General features: G+C 47.8%; 1 protein-coding gene across 2 annotated transcripts in view; it reads right to left on the reverse strand.

The window, feature by feature from the left end:
* Positions 1-2119: 2119 nt before the first annotated feature.
* Positions 2120-19532, reverse strand: part of SORT1 (sortilin 1) — a 67551-nt gene continuing 50138 nt past the window's right edge. For both annotated transcript variants that reach the window (XM_044238840.1, XM_044238839.1), the window contains exons 12-20: positions 17237-17339; positions 16750-16918; positions 16051-16241; positions 13331-13520; positions 9817-9933; positions 9119-9227; positions 7604-7710; positions 7171-7294; positions 2120-6754 (exon numbers count right to left, since the gene is read on the reverse strand). In XM_044238840.1, coding sequence (XP_044094775.1) covers positions 6740-6754; positions 7171-7294; positions 7604-7710; positions 9119-9227; positions 9817-9933; positions 13331-13520; positions 16051-16241; positions 16750-16918; positions 17237-17339 — 1125 coding nt within the window. In that variant the 3' untranslated portion in view covers positions 2120-6739. The remainder of the gene's footprint in view (positions 6755-7170; positions 7295-7603; positions 7711-9118; positions 9228-9816; positions 9934-13330; positions 13521-16050; positions 16242-16749; positions 16919-17236; positions 17340-19532) is intronic.

Genomic DNA, 19532 nt, shown 5'->3' on the forward strand with positions numbered 1-19532 from the left:
GCCACATGTCACTCTCTCTTAGGTCTGCTTCCTCACCTGCAAAACGGAGAGGATAAGGACCACAGGGTTGTCGTGAGGATTACAAGAGGCAATCTGTGTAAAGTGCTTAGCAGAATGTGGCTGACTAAGTGCTCCATAAATGTGAGCTATTTTTAGGTGAGGTCGGCATGTGGCCCTCTGAGTGCTCCCTTGCCTCGGAGATAAAGCACCAGCGGAGTGAGAGGCAGCCACAGTGGAGGGGAGCCAGGGCCGAGAGGCCGGAGGGTGTGGGTGTCACTTCTGGCTGTGCTACTCGCTCAGGATGGAGGTGACCCTGGGCGGATCACAAACTCTGAACTGCAGAGCCTTGGGCTCTGAGACCAGAGATGCTGACACCATGACCGTGTTGAAGAGAAAACAGTGAAAGTGGAAGGAAGTGGCCAGACCACTGTTAGTAATGCACCGAAGGTTCTGTGTGATGACTAGGCTTACCAAGTCACCATTCCTCATGTCCTGTCCACCGCATCCAAACAGTTTCCGATCACACCCCTGCTTTACTAGCTCTAGAAAGCAGCATCCCCGTGTGTGTGTGTGTGTGTGTGTGTGTACGTGTGTATACACATTACTTTTTACAGCAGCTTTAGGTTCCCAGTAAAGTTGAATGGCAAGTACAGAGTTCCCACATATCCCCACCTCCTTCCACCAGCCTTTTCGTTTATAGGGAAAAAAAAAAAAAGAGAGAGTGTAGTTGAATGGGCTCTTTACACTCATTTTTCCCTTTAGCCCTCAATTTGGAGGTAGAGTCGATACTTTCCCAGGAGCTTTTGCTACTCTTTGCAGCTTGTATTGGGGCTGAGGGCCAGGAGAGCCTGCAGAGGCACTTCTGGCCCAGGAAACTATTCCTCAGGAGCTGGGATGGCAGAGGCGGAGCTACAGAGCTTGACCTCTGAGGCTGCTCCTGTTGCGTGGGGCGTAGTGTGAAGGCTTCTGGCTGATTTCTCTAGCCAAAGCCCTTATAAATACAGAGTCTCCACACCAGGTGGTATGAAATTGGCCTAGACTTTCAGCCTGAGCCCTTTGTTGCAATAAACGTGTAAAAGAATCAAGTTAAAAATGTAGACTCCTAGGGTCTGTCCCTTAGAGTCTAATTTAATGGGTCTGGGTGGGGTCGAGGAATCTGCATTTGAAAAAGCAACCTAGGGGCGCCTGGTTGGCTCAGTGGGTTAAGCCTCTGCCCTCAGCTCAGGTTATGATCTCAGAGTCCTGGGATGAGCCCCGCATCTGGCTCCCTGCTCAGTGTGGAGCCTACTGCCTGCCTCTCTGCCTACTTGTGAACTCCCTCTCATTCTGTCAAATAAATAAATACAATCTTAAAAAAGAAAAAAGAAAAGAAAAAGTAACCTAGTGATTCTGGTGCAGGAAGACTTTGGACACTAGCTTAGTTAGACTTCCTGAAAATAAAACTACCATATGCCATCTCCCAGGGGAGGAACTCCTCCACCAGATAGCTGGCTCCTTCACAGGAAGGTCTTCTGCCTCGTCATCTTCAGATCATGGTGTCAGAGTAAGTATCCATTGGAAATGTCACCCAGGATGGCAGGTTCAGAGGCAGTCTTCAAGGCTGGGCTAAAGTCTCAAGGGAGGTGGACAGGAACTTCTCCTAAAAGAAATACTTGGGGAGCAAGGAAAGCTGCAACTCTTTGAAAGGTCCTTAAATGAAATGAATCAGGCAGGACTACGAGCAAGAGCAGCAAGAGAAATCTGAGAGAGGTCACTGGGAAGTACTGGACTTAAGCTTCCAGTATTGTCATTTGTCAAACCTGCCTGAAGGAACAGCTAATTTGGGACAGTCGTTCTCTGCAGTCTACCCAGAAGGAAGTGGTTAGCTGTCGCACCCTGAGAGGGCATATGGAGTAAGAATGGGAAAGCTGGTCCTACAAATACCCATGGGAGGTAGTTAAGGGGCACAAAGGACAAGAAAAACTAAGTTTTCCCACCACAACTTACCTAGTACCTCTCACGCTACCAGTGCAGGCCTGGCTCTTTACCTGATTTATTCTCCGGTTGCTGGAGTTTGATTTCTGAAGCTAGAAAACTGGGAAATCACGGTAACAAACTGTAGCTTAGTCATTTCCATAGGTCAGGTAACAAAGTCCAGTCTGTTTTATTTCTAACTCAAATATTGCAAATATACAGAAAATTACCAGTACAAAGTTAAACACATCCAGATTTATTTACACAATGCTAATAAAGAAATTTAAGTTTGATTTCCATTTTGTGGAATTTTGCTATGGGGTCTGGCTTTGTTGGGTAACTGACATGGGTCACTGAAACTTGATTATCCCACCCCACATGCAATTTTCTGTCCTGAGGGAACAGAAGACTTGGGTTTTTAGCGCACATGCAGTAATGATGTTAATACTGCTTTACACTTTAGTAGGAAGGCAGCTGTCCCACAGCTGGGGGAGGGGTCAGAGAAGTTACAGGACAGGGAGGGACCACATGCTCAGAAAGGGAACGAGACACAAGAGAGGGTTGAACAACAGGCACGTGGGGACCCTGAGCATTTCTGTGCATGAGGACAAGAAGGATACGACCAAAACCCTCCTTCCCTAGACGTCCAAACACGGGAGGTGGGCAGGATCATCGAGGAACATTCAAGTCACCCGACCGCAAACTGAGGGCATGCAGAGGATGAGAACTGCATGAAAGATTTGGGACATATCAATAAATCATTAACATGTACACTATACAGTTTATACATGTATATATGTACATATATATATATATAAAGGTACAGATTAGTTTATGTTATTCTATATAAACGAGGATGCTTAAGAATGTACTGGTGTGAAAAAATTCATACAGCCAGTTGTTGAAGACAGTTTCAAATTAATGTTGTGACTCTTATTGTTATAATGCAACATAACCAAGGAACCAACATACTCCTGCCGTGTCAGTCAGCCACTGCGAGGGCAAGGCCCGGCTCTGCTCAGGCAGGACGGTGCTCCCAGAGCTGCTGGGTACACGGGTGGCAGATGAAACTTAATGTCTGGCCCCTGCTGAAGGCCAGCACTGAAGGTCTGGCCTTTAGTGCTGGCCTTCTGGTCTAGTACTCCATCATGCGGCACATCTTATACTTTGGTTTTGTTCAAAGGACATTTAAGTCCCTGTTTACCTCCCTGCTTGAGGCCAGGTAGTAGCAAAGTCGAAAAGCTGAAGCTCTGACTTTAGCAGTTCCAAGCATCCGGGCTTCAGATGGGGTGAGGAGGAAATACCAACAACAAGTAGGGAGAGCTCCACACCCTTTGCGCGTGGAGGCAGGGTTCTTAGAGCCTCCTGAAGGGAAAGAGGACCTCTCTACTTGAAGGATTGGTCTAGAACAGAGAGAACTGACTGAAACTCCAGCCAGCCCTGCAACCTGGGGTGGGTGTGGACAGCTCCGCACACCCCTCTGTATCCTGGTCCTGTGACCCAGGCCATGGGAGAAACAGCTGCAGTGTAGAGAGCCAGTGCAAGGGCTGGAGGCGGCCAGCCTGTTACTAATGTGTCATGGATGAAAGGCCAGCTTGGACATGGAGAGGCCCAGAGGCAAACCTAGGAATTAGAGAGGTACACACTGGAAAGCCTACTCAGAGGCAGATGGCAAGTTCTAAATTTCAGTTATAGCTCATCTATTGAATCTTCTGAGCCCAGCTGAGAACTGCCAGAACTCTCCAGACTTTTTTCTTCTCCTGAGGCCCCATTCAAATACCAGCTCAGGTGCACGCACCCTTGGCCTCTAGAGTCACCAACCCAAAGCCCTCTTAGGGCCAAGGTGCTGATCACAGGTGAGGGACGGTGAGTTCTCCACCTGGACTCAAAAGCTCAGACCACTGTAGACAGTCTGATGTGTCCAACCTTTCTTACGGTGCTCAACCCTATCGCTGAAACCTCCAGAAATCATCTCTTCTGCTACTATCAAGCCCGAGATTTTATACAATGATAAGCTACACTTTACTTTCAAAGATAATGCTCCTAACCTAACGTCAGTAGAACAAATTAGAAATCGTTCTCTCTTCGAAGCCATCACGGATAATAGGCCGTTACACTTGCTGGCTGAGGGCATACCTTTGTGAGTGAACAGGCTGAGATGGGAAGCTAACTAGCTAATGAAGGGGGTGATCCAGGTTGTTAGCAGTCCTCCAAACAACTAAGCTAGCCAGCCAGACAGACAAGGATGAGAAAACAAGGACAGGGAGAAGGTAGTTCCTCAAGGGACAGCCCACACCTGCATCTAGATGAGGGGCAGTTTCTAAATACACATTCAAAATTACCATTAATTTTTGTTTTTCAGCCATGTAAAACAGGAGAATAAAATTTTCTGTCACAGTGGCAAAAAGGAGCGACACACTGTTCCCACAGAGATGCCACCCATCCCTCTCCTGAAGGACAGAGAGGCGACCGTATGCAGGAACCCTGCCTGCCCCGGGCACACAGCCCCTGCACACATAAAAACGTTCAAAAGCTCTAAAGACAACTGGCCGGCACTGCTTGCCATGCACACAGAGACCCTGGACAATTTACTCACTTTTTGTACCTCAGCTCCGTCTCCTGAAAAATGGGGATGACAAACCCCTGGCCTTCAAAGAGAAAGTCTCATCGAGAATGTTCTAAGTTTCCAAAGAGACAATGCCAAGTCAAAGTGCTCTGAAAATTGCCAAGTTCTACAGAAGTCCCAGATACCCTTAGAAGCCCAGAGCTCTAACCTTATTTGGTTAAGGAAGAAGATAAACTTTCCTACATCCTAAAATAAATCAGAGAACTACCACATATGCACACATCTGCCCAGGCGAGTATAAGCTGCAGGGAGAAGGTGTGCGGCAGGAGTGGGTCTTTTCTGGGCATCAGAATCACTTTGGGCAGAAGGGGAGTGTGTCCGGGAGAAAGACTGACGTGTTATCATTTGTGAGCTGGTCTATCTTTGGAATGTTTTTTAAATTTAAAAACTATGCAAAATGAATGAGCTTTTCCTAAAAGACCAGTGCTCTATGGCTCAAACAAATACGAATTCTCTTCACAAAAAAATGCCCTAGCTTTATTTCCCAACTGAAGCTCCCTGACTCATTTAGTTCTGCTGCAGCTTCAAAGTCTCTAACCTTCTCCATCCACCCCCTCTCCCACTTTCTCTGCTGCTGTTAATCCATTCTGGGGAGGAGAGAACACAGCCATCTGCTCACGCATTCTGACAAAAGTTGATTTGGCACGTCTACTTTTTCGTGACTTTATCACCATAAAATGAACTAGCAGCAAAATGGCAGTTACCAAAGAATGTCCCAACCGTAATTACTGGGAGAAACTGTGGCCAGCACAGTAGGGACACTAAGACCAAAAATGTACTATACTATATACCTGGAGAGCAAATATTCAAGCTCTATTAAAACGAATTATTGCAGCTTTCCATTACTGTATGACCACCCAAATCTCCACCTCACCACTTTCTACTGTTAACTTGATCTGAAAAAATGTCCAGTGGGAAACTTCCTTAAATTTAAAATACGAACTTAACGCATCAGGTCAAACATCACCTACACTATACATGTGTTTTCGGTTGGTTCGGCCAGAAGTTTCATGCCAACAAATTAGATGGCAAAGCTGGAGAAAATAGGTGAGGAAGAGAGCCTGGTAATAAAATCTTGATTTTTAAAAAATAGTTTATAAATCTGAAAACATGTCTAGTCCTGGCTCCATGTACAACAGCAGTCCAAGAGGCAGCAAGCAAGTAGCCATCCTAAGGACTCACCACCATGCCCACAGGTGGCAGAGGACACGGAGGACTGTGATGTTCAGTCCTCAGAGGCCACCCCGAGCACCCTCCCTCAGCTCCAGTGGAGAGACCCCATAGCCTGGGCAGATATCCAGGGCAAGCCCTCACCCTGTCCTTGAGCAAGTTCACAGGCACAGACATGAAGCACGGCTGGAAAGATCTTGGAAGAAGCAAGAATTTGTCCTTTAATAGGTGCTAACCCTAGTCAATTCCCTGCTGCTCCCTTCTTCCTGCCCCAAGTTAAAAATATTGCCCTTTAAGTTTTCCTGATTTAGTGTCTGGAAGCACATGGTTAAGTCAGTTGCCAAAAGGCAATTAACGAGGGTATTGCCTAATTAAATGGAGTGGGGGGAAGAGACACCACTGTGGTCCATGGTCCCCAAAAGAGCAAGCAAGCAAAGGCGGGGTGTGTGTGAGGAGCTGGTATGCAGCACTCTCGGCGTGGGGCTGTCCCTGGCCGGAGAAAGGCCGCCAGGCCGTGCCAGTCATCGCAGCCCCTGAGTCCCTCTCAGCAGCTGCTCCGTGTCGCCGGCAGAGCCCAGGGACAGCACCGAGTACTTGGTGATGGTTGATGCTGGGGTTGGCAGGTGCCTGGGGGCAGGCGCCATGCAAAACATGCAAGAGGGGGGTTAGTGAAACATTCCCTTCCAATCCCATTTCCCTTACCAAACAGAAACAAAACCAAAAGAACCCATACTTTGCAAAAAGACAGAACTTGAAATAAAAAATTAAAGAATTTAGATTCCCCCCCTTCTCAGAGCCAATTGTGAGAGTGTTTCAGGTCCCCACCCACCCACATTTCTTTAGTGCAGGTCCTTTTGGCTTTGGTGGAAGCAGCAGAAACAGAGCTGGGTCCCTCACAATGGGAAATTTATTCCCCCCAAGTCGGAGCCACAGGGCGTGTGAGAGGTACTGCGGTTCCATCATCTGTGCGGTCCCAGCCACTTTGAAGAGCTATTCCAGGAGGTCCTGAGAAGAGAAACAGAGACTATATTATTTGTACACTAAAAAATTCCTATTTTGAGGGGCACCTGGGTGGCTCAGTCATTAAGCATCTCCCTTCAGCTCAGGTCATGATCCTAGGATTCTGGGATCAAGCCCCAGATCAGGCTCGCTGCTCAGTGGGAAGCCTGTTTCTCCCTCTCTCACTCCCTCTGCTTGTGTTCCCTCTCTTGCTGTGTCTCTCTCTGTCAAATAAATAAAATCTTTAAAAAAAAATTCCTATTTTGAAAGTTCCGACCTGGTTTCTGGCTGGTCAAGTCTTACAGGCATTAAGTGGCTGCTGCTGGCTTACGCGCCCCCTCTGCCTCAGTCAGATCCTGATTTTGAAAGGAACAGGAACACCCCTTTCTTGAGCTTCCGGGCCACCTGTCAAGAAGTCTTACCTCATCTGAGTCGTCATGATAACCACTCTTGTGAGTGTGGGAGGCCGTGTCCAGGGCATCCACGCCATCCACACCATTGGCCTCGGCATGCTGCTGCAACACGGAATAGCGGTGCACCAGGAACCTGGGGGCGGAGACCTCCGTGAGCCATCCCATGGTGACATGTGACATGGGGCCACGGGATATGAGACATGCCTCCCACAGGCCTGAGGACTTTCCAAGTTCTACACACTCACAGCACGAGTCACACACATGGGAGGCAAAGCCCACAGTCGGCATGTAGCAGACAGAAGCTCGGAGAATGTCTGGGCCTGATGCTTCAGGAACACCACTACCATTGGCCAGTTTTCGCTAGGGGCCAGCTCAACCACACGCCCCGGGCTGCCTCTGCAGCTGGAGTTTGGTACCTCTGGCTGACTGCCATGTTCCTTACCTTCCTCCACAGACATACTTCTTCACAATGAGCACCCCTGCTACGACTGTGACCAGCATCAATCCCACGGTGGCCAGGATGATTGGAACAGAATTTGACTTGGAGTTCTTAACAAATTAAAACACAGACAATTTCAGGTGTGCACATGCTAGGACTGAACTCAATGAGGCTGTGCTTCCCCCTGGTTTCTCTGTGAATGACCTGCAGTCTCCAGGCCCTTTGTGCTTTCCCCGCCCCCGGCCCCCACCAGACTGTCTCAATCCTACCAGGAGTGTATCACTGATGGCAGAGGGGAACCAGAACTTCAGCTGTCCGGAAGCTGCCAGAATGATCCAAACTCAGGCTCTAACATCTAAGTTACCCTGGGAACTATGGCAATGACCTAGGTCAAAGAGCAACTGAGGCTGTTCCCCACTAGCCATGTGGAGTAGTGGAGCACTTAGGGGCACAGCGGGAAAGGGGGAGAATGACAACAGTGGGCCAGATAAATCTGGAACATGGTCAGTCCCTGGGAAGAAGCTGTGCCCATGCTGCCTCAGGCAGGACATTGTGTAACATGAAGACTCTTGTTTTTACTTCATTTTTCGTATGTTTTTGCAAATAAGCCTTTTCATATTATTGCTAGAGTGGGCCCTACTTGTTTCAGGGTGGGAGATAGGGAATGTGTGTTTTCGGTGAATCTAAGAGGTGGCAGAACTGGAATCTGGGACACGTTGTGTCCCTGGGGGCAGGAGTCCTATCCAATCACACACACACACACACTGAGGATAGCTATTAGGGATGCAAGGTGAGGGTGCAGAGAAGAGGGAACTTGCTCCCTGACAAGGACACATACCCACATTCTGCTCCAGCTAAGAGCTTCTGCTCCTACCTAATCCTGCCCGTATCAGGCCCTCATTCCTCAGAAGGCTGGAGAGGAGGGGACTACGGATTATCTACCTGCCATTTTATGGATTAGGGAACTGGGGCCCACAGCTGACTGCCCCAGTCACACTGCTGGTCCAGTGCTTCTTTATCAAAAGGCTTCCTCTTTACCACCTCCCACATCCCAGCCAGACGGTTCAGCACCACAGAGCCGTAATCTGCCTCATAACCTGCTCCTACATCACAAACCCATTAGTACCGAAGTTCAGTTGTCTAGACTGAGCACAGTTGGCATGACTCAGCACAGAGCCCACCTAAATGAGGGCCAGGGCTCCTCTCTTCCTGCCCTTTACAGCCCGACTTCAAGTATTTTCCCTAAATGACTCTCAGCCCCCAGAAATGTCCTCAACCTGATGCTCCCAAGAATTCTACGGAATTCTACTTTGTTCCTCCACCGATAAAGTTTTTAGCATGGAGTTTATCATGCTGTGTGACCCATCCTCCATCCTAATGGTCTCCTGTGCACAGTGCAGGCCGCCTGAAGTAGTCCGGCCTCTTTGTATTCAGTCATAAAATTCTCAGTGCTGTCGCTTTGTTTCTGGCAGAACACAAAAGCCCACTGGTCCCTAAACCAGATGTACTTTACTCTACCTGCTTTTCAGGACTCAGGAAGTTGCTTGTGCATTTCTTTTTCAAGTCTTTTACTTCTCGGGCTGGATTCACGCCACCTTGGCATCTGTCTCCTGGAATTTTTCGGTACCTGAAAAAGCAGAGACAATTTCTTGTCAGACCATTAGGATGTATTCCTCATTCCTGAAAGCAAGATTTGAAAATCTGCAGAAAAGCTTCTCAAACTTCCTCCCCCTTTCAGGCCCGAGGGGAGAGCCTTAGGAATGTTTTGGGGATGTTCTGTGTAGTCTCAGGCCCTGAACAGCCCAAGCATCCCTGGCCTTCCTGCAGAGGCCTGCCTGTCTCTCTGGGCCACGAGATGGGGCCAAAGAACCATGGCCCAAGGAAAGCACGGTAACACACCGTACAAAAATGAGAGTGGAGGTATGTACTGTGGGGGAAGTACTGTGTCTCCTCTGGGGCAGCACTGCCCCCACACAATGGCTACTTACACTTAAACTAAGTAAAATTAGTTCAGTTGCTACACAGGGCTAATGGCTACTGTATGGGACACAGCAGACGAGAAAGCATTTCCAGCGCCACAGAAAGTTCTGTTCCACAGTATTTTCCTGGCATGCTCTAGAACACTGCCTGCATGGAGATGCAGGGCGCAGTGAGTGGGGGCTCACTCTGCACGGCGGGGACACGGCTGTCATGACTCAGGAGGGGAGGCGCCTCACCCATTTGTTGTCAGGTGCTCCTCTCTGCCATACAGACAAAATTCCAGATCGTGGCCCTTTAGCTCTGGCTGTTCGACACATTTGGAGTCATTTTCTGGACGGAAGTAGCCAAAATCACTGTAAGAGTCCACAAATACAGTATGTTTCAGAGCTGCGCAACTGCAGTGAAGGGACCATCGATGAAGGTTTTATGTGGCGCAGGCAGATGGATAGCCCAGTCTGTGGCTGCACGGGAACAGCCCTGCCATCCGTGAGGAAGGTCCACTGAGGAGGACAGACATGGAGAACACTCAGCTGGGGGACCAGCAGCTCATGGAGCAGGCCTGGTGGACTTGGGACTCGGTAGCCAGAAGCCTGGCCCAGACAGCAGCGGCTCCAGGAAGGGAATGCCTGCAGCAGGGTGGGGACTCAGCCGAGAACTCAGACACTGAGAAACAGTGGCACCAACGACAGATCTAAACCCACGATGCTTAGTCACCATTTTATTTACCTCCAAATCACTCATTATGTCTCTGGGTGTGTACCCTAGGGTGTGTATCAAATCCTGCCTGCCTGCCCCATTTCTGTCCCTCTTAGCTTCTTAGGATCCCTGTCTCCAATGTGGATGCCTGCTTGCTTTTCATCCTATCCCATCTCTCCACAGTGCTTCCCATCTGCTCTGCTCTCTCTGCTTCCCCCAAGAAGTAATATACTGCCTCCTCTCCAAGGCTGATCCCCCACATGAGTGTCTTTGCCCCATCCCTCCAACTGCCCTGGGACCTTGCTTGGCTGACCATGTGGAGGGACCATCAGGCCCACTCACCTGAGGGCTTCTCTTTACCTGTGTGCATCATCTTCCTTCCCTCTCTTCTTCTTTACTGGCCAAACTTCTTAAATATTTTCTACTTGTTCACTTTTTATCCTGTGCATTTTGCATTTTGTACTTGTTCACTTTTTATCCTGTGCATTTATCCCCCCTACTACCTTGGAGGCAAATGTCTGAGGCCCCCAGGATGCACGAGTCTGGCAACCTTGGGGAGCCTTCTCTGGTCTGGCCTGCCCTGTGCCCTGCCATGTGCTGCCCACGCCTGCCCATGTCCCCGCAAAGATGGCTCACCTGCTTCTCTCTGCACGGTTTATGCCTCTGCCTTCCTAACCCGGAAACGCAGACCCTTGCTGCGGTCTGCAATTCATTCTCTTACCCTGTATCTGCTCTACCTTTGTGAGCTTAACTCTTTGTTGCAGCTAAAGCTTCCAGTTTTACCTCTCTTGACTTGTGATCCTACATTTCCAAGTTCCTGCTGGATGTCACCACCTAAATCTGCTGACAGAACCTCAAATAAATAGAGCACTCAAGACACATCATGTCCTCTCCTTCAAGCCAGCCTCTCCCACCATTTCCCTGTGTTTGTCCACAGCACTACCTTCCTTCCATTATCTAAGTTGCAAATTCAGCCCGGGCCTGCCCCATCTGCACCCTCCGTGCTTCTTTATCAGGATGGCTGCGACTTGCCCTCATGGCCTATCTCCCAGCACACCCTTCCTGAGCATGCCAGTGGGCATCTACGCTCGCACCACTCCACTGGCTTTAAAGACTGTTCTTTCCCAGATGTGCAAAGTCAAGTCCTAGTGCTTGTCAGGGCTCAGCTCAAATGCTCCTCCTCAACAAAGCCTTCTCTGAGCCACCTCCCTTCAGTTCTAGATGGAATGGGCTTTCCCTTCCCTCAATCCCCCAGGCACTGTTTCACAGCATAATCCTGTGCATCTGAGAGTCAATAACAAACTTTTTATTGTCACTTTGCACCGCCCTGTGCACGGGAAGGATGCAACAGATGCTCGGGGGGTACATGGATGCTGCTGGTACTTCAAAGTCATGCTGACAAATATTTAGGGAGCAGGGTAAGAAGAACAAAAGAAGTCGAAGATACTACCCCTCCGACAGGGGGAGAGTTATGGTGAGAATTTTAGGTGTGCCATCCCACATGTCAGGGAACACGCCCTTTGTCCTCACAGTTACACACTTCTCAAGCACATGGGACAGGTGCAGGCTCCAGGGCTGAGCTGCTGGGCGCACATTCCAGCTCTACCACTTCTGGCTGAGCTGCTGTGGGCAAGGCAGTGATCCCCTCTCTGAACCTTCATTCTCCCTTGGTGAAACGGAAATGGCAATGGTCCCTATCTCAGAGGGCTGCTGGGGGTAAATGCAAATGGCTTGGGACAGTGCCTGCTACAGAGTCAGTGCCAGGAGCTGTGCTGACTACTCTGTGCTTATCAAACATAACGCCCTCAAGAAGCTAAGAGTTTGAAGGCAGACCCAAACCTCTCTATGACAACCAAAACCCAGTGTAGGTGTCCTGCAGGAGTGCAGATGAGGGAAAGCCGGGGAAGGCTTTGCGGAGTAGAGAAGTGAGCTAAGTTCTAAAGGCCAAGTAGGCATCCCCTAAGCCTGGGAGGCAAGCAGGCAATGTGGGGAGACTTCCCGGCCAGAGGAAGCCCCATGGACAATGGCACGCAGCTCTGATGAGGCACAGCAGATCTGGAAAGAAGGCTAGGGAGTTAAGATCCCAGTCTGTGTGACTTCTAGGATGAAGGCAGCGCATGAGAGTGTCACAGTCAACATGCTCTAGCCCTAGACTGACACCACAGCCATCGGAGAGATCCCGTTCCCTGTGGAAACATGGAAGGAGCAACCCTGGCCCGTTCCATGTGCAGATGGGAGCCACACCGGGGCAGGAGGTCCACACCGGTCAGACTGGGAGGTTCGCTCAGTCCCGTATTCTCGGTCACCTGCAGTTCTAGAGAATGTGATGTGGAGGGACATGACTGCTGTCTGTCTGCACTCTTTTCCAGATCTTCCAGGATTCACCTTTATTTCCTGTCAGTATGATTTAAAGGAAATGAGTTCGGGAAGCAATACCCCTGCTTGGTGACCTGAGGACTGCCCTGCCCTTAGACAATCAACTAACTCCATGCTGGTCGTGCCACTGACCCTTCAGTACAGAGGGTCCTGAGCTCGTGGGAGTCCACCTGGATGGCCTTTAGACCTTGATGGGACATCTGGGCCATCAGTACCCTGACATTCCCTCCTGTCCCAGGACAGAACCACACTTGCTGCCTTTAGTCTTGCAGACAATCCAAAACCTAGCGCCCCACCTGCTGAACTCAGGCTGTCAGTGTTCAGTGAGCACACGGAAGTCCAACCCCCTCCCAGCTCTTGCACTGCCTTTCCCGGTGGTCTCTGCCCTATGGTCCCCTCTCTGGGTTTCTGAGCTCTCTTCCTCCTTACACACCTCTCTCCCCTGCTGTAGGGCCAGGATTCCAGGCGTTGTCGCCAGTTGTCCAACAACTGTCTATTGTGACACCTTACCTGCCCCGTTACTAACAACTCTGGATCCCTTCTCTGTGCTTCCATCTCCTCAGTAAGCAGCAGCAGCTCTCCACCCTCAGGGAAGAAAGGATCTGAATCCTTTCCAGCTGCCCCTTACCTCCTCCCACATAGCAAAGTGGCTAACAGGGATCTGAGGGAAGCTGATACCAGAGGAAGTCTTCCAGGGAGCAGGGACAGACAGACGGCTGCTTGGTCACAACGTAGTCCCGACCGTTCTGGCAGACGGACGACTTGCGAAGCCGTAGGTACTGCTCCTTGTAGCCCAAGATGCAGCCATCTGCGTAATCTCCGGGGTCTGCGGAATGAGCCAGCCATATGGTATAGTCCTTCTCCTCACCTAAAGAGAAGACAGGCTGTTCAGGTCACCGCCTGGCCCCACACCTACGCATGCGAGGCGGCTGCCAGGCGGAGAGCAGAACAAGGAAGGAAAACAGGGATGTCTGACTCCCGCTACTGCAGCATTTTGGAGCTGCAGACAAAAGTTGCAGGACCTGGTGCCTACTAGTGGCTGGCATCCCCTTGCACCAGAGGAGGGTTCTTCGCCTCTCACCCCGCTTTTGGGTATTAGGAGAAACCACATTTGTTTCACAGTGGGTGGCTGCATGGAGCCCCTCTGAGCTTTCGTCCCAGCGGGGAGGCTGCGGTCTCCCTGCTGTGTGCACCTGTGCCCCTGGTCAGCGGGAGCTGCCACAGGTAAGCGAGGTGGTTCTTTAGGATAAGACACCAGTTAGCCTAAAGCATGGGTTCAGTTTCACCATGGGTTGGCTTGCCTCGAACAGAAGGGAAGACCATCTCTTTCTAGACTTTTTACTCTAGTTGACTGGCTTTCAAGTAGACCATTGAAGATAGTCAAACTGGCTTCTTAAGTCATATCATCCACTCCTGGAAAAAAGACTCAAAGCCTATGGCCTAAAGACTGTGGATTAGGTTTTTATCCTTTGGGATCTGAAGACCAGCATGGAGTCTGTTAGGAAGCAGCTGCTTACCAAATCTCTTAGCGGTATTAAACTTTAGGGATAACTATAGAGCGCCTTACGAGGGGAAAACTCATAAGCCAGCTCCTTTACAGGCTACTTAATGAATCTGGAAAATAATGACCCTCGGGCATTAAATCATATTTAAACACCCTGTAGAAAAGTAAGGTCCAAACAGAATGCTCAGGGGTCACCGAAATAACATTCGGAGGAAATGGACCCAACCTACAATCAAAGACAGGACCAAAATTCAACCACAGTGACTTGAAGCATTAAGGCTTTTTTTTTTTTTTTTTTTTTTAAGATTTTATTTAATTCAGAGAGAGAGAGTGAGAGAGTACACAAGCAGTGAGGAGAGAGAAAGGAAGAAGCAGGCTCCCTGCTGAGCAGGGAGCCCAATGCAGGGCTTGATCCCAGGACCCCGAGATCATGACCTGATTTGAAGGCAGACACTTAACAGATGGAGTCACCCAGGTGCCCCTGAAACCTTAAGTCTTAAGGTTCCTACACCAACAAGAAACTGCAGCTTGCAGGGTGGGGGACTTTTCTCCAGTTTTTTCTTTTATCTTCCATATTTTTCAGTACAATGTCAGCATCTTTGGTACTGGTGTCTGGGTTTGCTTGGGATTCTTTTTACCTCCTTTTCTGAAGCCATTTTCTGTGCCTTTTTAACATGCCTTCCAGCGTGAAGTCACAGAACTCTGAAATGGCCCACATGGGCTCATTGCTAGCCCAGTCATCATTCTAGAGCCTCACATAGGGCTGACATTCAAGCCAAAACTCTGCGTAAAAACTTTCTCACTTGAATGTTTTTTGTTGTTTTTTTTTTTCTTCACTTCAACGTTCTGATTAAAGATACAATCAGTCAGATGCTCTTTGAAACACACTTTTCTCTAAAGCTTTCTCTTTATGGGTCTGCTGCAATCAAGGGTAAAAACCCCTGAAATGTCATGAAATAATTTTAGATAAATTTAAGCATGCATTATCCTTACAAGCAGAAATAAGTCCCACAAAATGTTACAGAGCTCCAACAGTGTGAAGCTATCTTCTCCTATGTGAGAGCCTTACCCACTTATTGCTGGTCTGAATTGAGATTTACTATAATACTAAGTGTCAAATATACACTGGATTTTTACGTCTTAGAAGAGAAATATGACGTACAAAACAGGGGCACCTGGGTGGCTCAGTGGGTTAAAGCCTCTGCCTTCAGCTCAGGTCATGATCCCACGGTCCTGGGGTCAAGCCCCGCATTGGGCTCCCTGCTCGGCAGGGAGCCTGCTTCCCTCTCTCTCTGTCTCCCTCTCTGCCTACTTGTGATCTCTGTCTGTCCAAAAAAAAAAGGGGGGGGGCGCCTGGGTGGCTCAGTGGGTTAAAGCCTCTGCCTTTGGCTCGGGTCATGATCCCAGGGTCCTGGGATAGAGCCCCGCGTCAGGCTCTCTGCTCAGCAGTGAGCCTGCTTCCTCCTCTCTCTCTGCTTGCCTCTCTGCCTATCTGTGATCTCTGTCTATCAAATAAATAAATAAAATCTTTAAAACAAAACAAAACATTTCATCGATAACTCTTTTAATATTGCTTATATGTTGAAATGATAACGTTTTGGATATGTTGAGATGATTGTATTATTATTAAAGTGGATTTCACCTCTTTTACTCCTATAATGCAGGGGATAGAATAATTTAAATCATACATGTGGTCTTCATTTTATTTCTCTCGTACAGTTCTAGTCCAAAGAGGGAAACTGCATTTCTGATACCATTCCATTGCCTGCTTACCCACATTCTTCAATCTTACCTGTGCATTTTCTTATTCCAGCTAAAAGAAACGAAATTGAATTGGTTATTTAGGAAAATGGGCTTAAAGTTTCTGGTGGAAAAAGTCAAAGGAGTTACTCACAGTTCCTTTCAAGGACATCTTTAAAATCAATGGTGTAGGAGACCCATTGGCGAGTCAGGAAAGATTCTGTGAAACCCCAAATGCTGATATTCATGGACCGAGCTCCAGGTTCTGAAGCGAGGCCAGTAAAATAGATGGGCTCCCTGGTGAACATGTAGGTTTGCCAGCACTGACCTTCATCTGTGGAGAACCTGGAACCACAGCCAGAGAACAACTGTTTATTTAGGTGATGGCTTACTGACTGATGATTATATTAATTTTTAATGCCTACAGTTAATAGGGTGGGTAAAAGGGATTCATTCAAAGAGTAAAGAAGAAAATGTCTTTATAAAATTTCTTTCACAGGAAGGCATGGGCTTCTAAATAAACAAACAGAAATTACTTTGTGTAACTTATACTTAAGGAGTCAACTTCCACCAAAAGTGCTAAAACACTGTGTAAGATTCTTGTGGAGAGAAAGAAGAATATTTTTAAAAAGTGACAAAAAGTGTTAACTAGAGGAAATCAGAAGAAAAAGCAAAGCCACTGAATGTGGGTTGCAATCCCTTCAAGAATGATCCCCACAGTTCTGTAGAATGTACACATTTGAGTCAGGGTCTGTAACCAGCTCCTCACCCCCCCAGTTCTCCCCACAACTAAAAAGCATCCCATAGTCGCCCTCCATGGAGATAGTGTGGGTGGAGCGGAGCTCATGCATACTTAATCACATTGATAGGACGGCTGCTGTGCTCAATGGCCACAATGATGCCTCCGGAATCCAGGATGGTGTAATAGTGGGGTCCTTCCAGCATCTTCGTCCAGGAGTAACCCCCATCATCTGAGATGTATACATCTGGGATCATCACTGAGATGGCATCCCCTACACTACCTGTAACACAACCCATCTTATCAGCGAAAACCAGCAATGGAACGGAGGGGATTTAGCGTTGAGAGAATGATTTTCAGTGAATTTACCCTATTTCCCACCATGTCTCTTGTAACAGAAAAAAAGATCACAAAATTTGGGAAAGGGAGAAATCATGTTTCTCTCTCTAGGGAAAATCCAAAATACCATTATCATGTAAGAAGCTCTATAAAGCATGGTAAGAGTCATGTCTGGTGGTTTTCTTACAGGATTCAAGACTGGGACTGAGTCTCAGTGTGCTCAGCTGATGGTTCCCAGGGAGATGAGAGGAGGGCTGCTTACCGTGGGCAATGACTATGCCGACGGCCTTAGGCTCAGAGAGTGGGGCCATTGGAACGTTTAGCTTCTGGGAGATGCTGTAGGAAGCGTGAATATGAAGGCTACACTGTGAAAAGAAACCAAAGCTTAGATTAAAACCAAAGGTGCAATTTTTTTTTTCAGATTATTTATTTATTTATTTGACAGAGAGAAATCACAAGTAGATGGAGAGGCAGGCAGAGAGAGAGAGAGGGAAGCAGGCTCCCCGTCGAGCAGAGAGCCCGACGCGGGACTTGATCCCAGGACCCCGAGATCATGACCCGAGCCAAAGGCAGCGGCTTAACCCACTGAGCCACCCAGGCGCCCCCAAAGATGTAATTTTTAAGTCATCTCACAGACCCTTCTAAGGAAGCTCTGAACTGAACCCAGACTTCAGTGGGATACTTTTAAAAAGTTGGGGTAAAATACCATAAAATTTACCATCTTAACCACGCATGTTTAAATGCGCAGCTCAGCAGGGTTAAACACATTAACAATGTTGTGCCACCATCACCACTGTCCATCTCCAGAGCTTTTTCATCTTGCAAAACTAAAAGTCTACACCCATTAACCAGTAACTCCCAATGCCCCTCCTCCCAGATCTCCCGACCTTCCAGAATGGGAACCACCATTCCACTTTCTTGTTCTATGAATCTGACTATTCTAGGCACCTTACAGAAGTGGAACGGTATTTGTCTTTTTACGACTGGCTTATTTCACTTGGCGTTATGTCCTTGGGGTTCATCCATGTTGTAGTAATTTCATGTTGTCAGGATTTCCTGCCCTTTTTTTTTTTTTTTTTTTTGATTTCCTGCCTTTTTAGGGCACAGTCTTGTTCCATGGCATGTATATAAACATTTGGCTTATCCATTTAGTGGTCTATGGACACTTGGGTTGCTTCCACCTTTTACCTCTTGTAGATAATGTTGCTGTGCACAGGGGCATACAAATAGCTCTTCAAGACCCTGCTTTCAATTCTTTCGGATATATACCCAGAAGTAGTATTGCTGGATCATATGGTAGTTCTACGTTTAATTTTTTGAGGAACCACCATATTGTTTCCCATAGAGACTGCACTATTTTTCATATCCACCAACAGCGCACAAGGGTTCTAATTTCTCCACATCCCTAACAATACATGTTATTTTGTTTTGTTTTTGATAGTCGCAGCCATTCTAATGTGTGATGTGATCTTTCCCTGTGCTTTTGATTTGCATTTCCTTAATAATTAGTGATGTCAAGCATCTTTTCATGTGCTTCTTGGCCATTTGTATATTTTCTTTAGAGAAATGTCTATTCCAGTACTTCAACCATTTTTAATTTGGGTTGTTTTTGTTATTGAGTTATAGTCCCAGTGGGATATTCCTTTTTTTTTTTTTTTAAAGAATTTATTTATTTATTTGACAGACAGAGATCACAAGTAGGCAGAGAGGCAGGCAGAGAGAGAGAGAGGAGGAAGCAGGCTCCCTGCTGAGCAGAGAGCCCGATGCGGGGCTCGATCCCAGGACCCTGGGATCATGACCCAAGCCGAAGGCAGCGGCTTAACCACTGAGCCACCCAGGGCCCCCCCCCTTTTTTTAAGATTTTATTTATTTATTTGAGAGAGAGACAGTGAGAGAAGGAACAAGAGGGGAGAAGGTCAGAGGGAGAAGCAGACTTCCATGGAGCTGGGAGCCTGATACAGGTCTCGATCCCAGGACTCCAGGATCATGACCTGAGCTGAAGGCAGTTGCTTAACCAACTGAGACATCCAGGTGCCCCTAGTGGAATATTCTTGATCCCAAAATGCATTAGTATATTTGGGAGCAAATTATGCAATTATTTTCTCATGTGCAATGTCTTAATTTATTTTATTCCTGCATTATATGAAGCCTGTGATCAATATTTAAAGCATGATTCCACACAAATAAACTTCATGAACACCTGAAATATTTCAGGTACTGTACAAGATGTGGTAGTGATTCAAAGTAAGACCCAGTCCTGCCTTTAAAAGAGATTTCTGAGGGGCGCTGGGGTGGCTCAGTCAGTTAAGCATCTGACTCTTGGTTTCAGCTCAGGTCATAATCTCAGGATCCTGGGACTGAGCCCTGCATTGGGCTCTGAGCTCAGCAGGGAGTCTGCTTGAAGATTCTCTCCCTCTGCCCCTCCCCGCACATGTGTACACACACTCTTTCTCTCTCTAAAACAAACAAATAAATCTTTTTTTTAAAAAAAGAGAGATTTTACAAGAAAGTTAATGCTTTAAAAGAGGTCTGCAGGGACGCCTGAGTGGCTTAGTTGG

The sequence above is a fragment of the Neovison vison genome, chromosome 2 (genome assembly GCF_020171115.1).
Source record: "Neovison vison isolate M4711 chromosome 2, ASM_NN_V1, whole genome shotgun sequence".
Lineage (NCBI taxonomy): Eukaryota > Metazoa > Chordata > Mammalia > Carnivora > Mustelidae > Neogale > Neogale vison.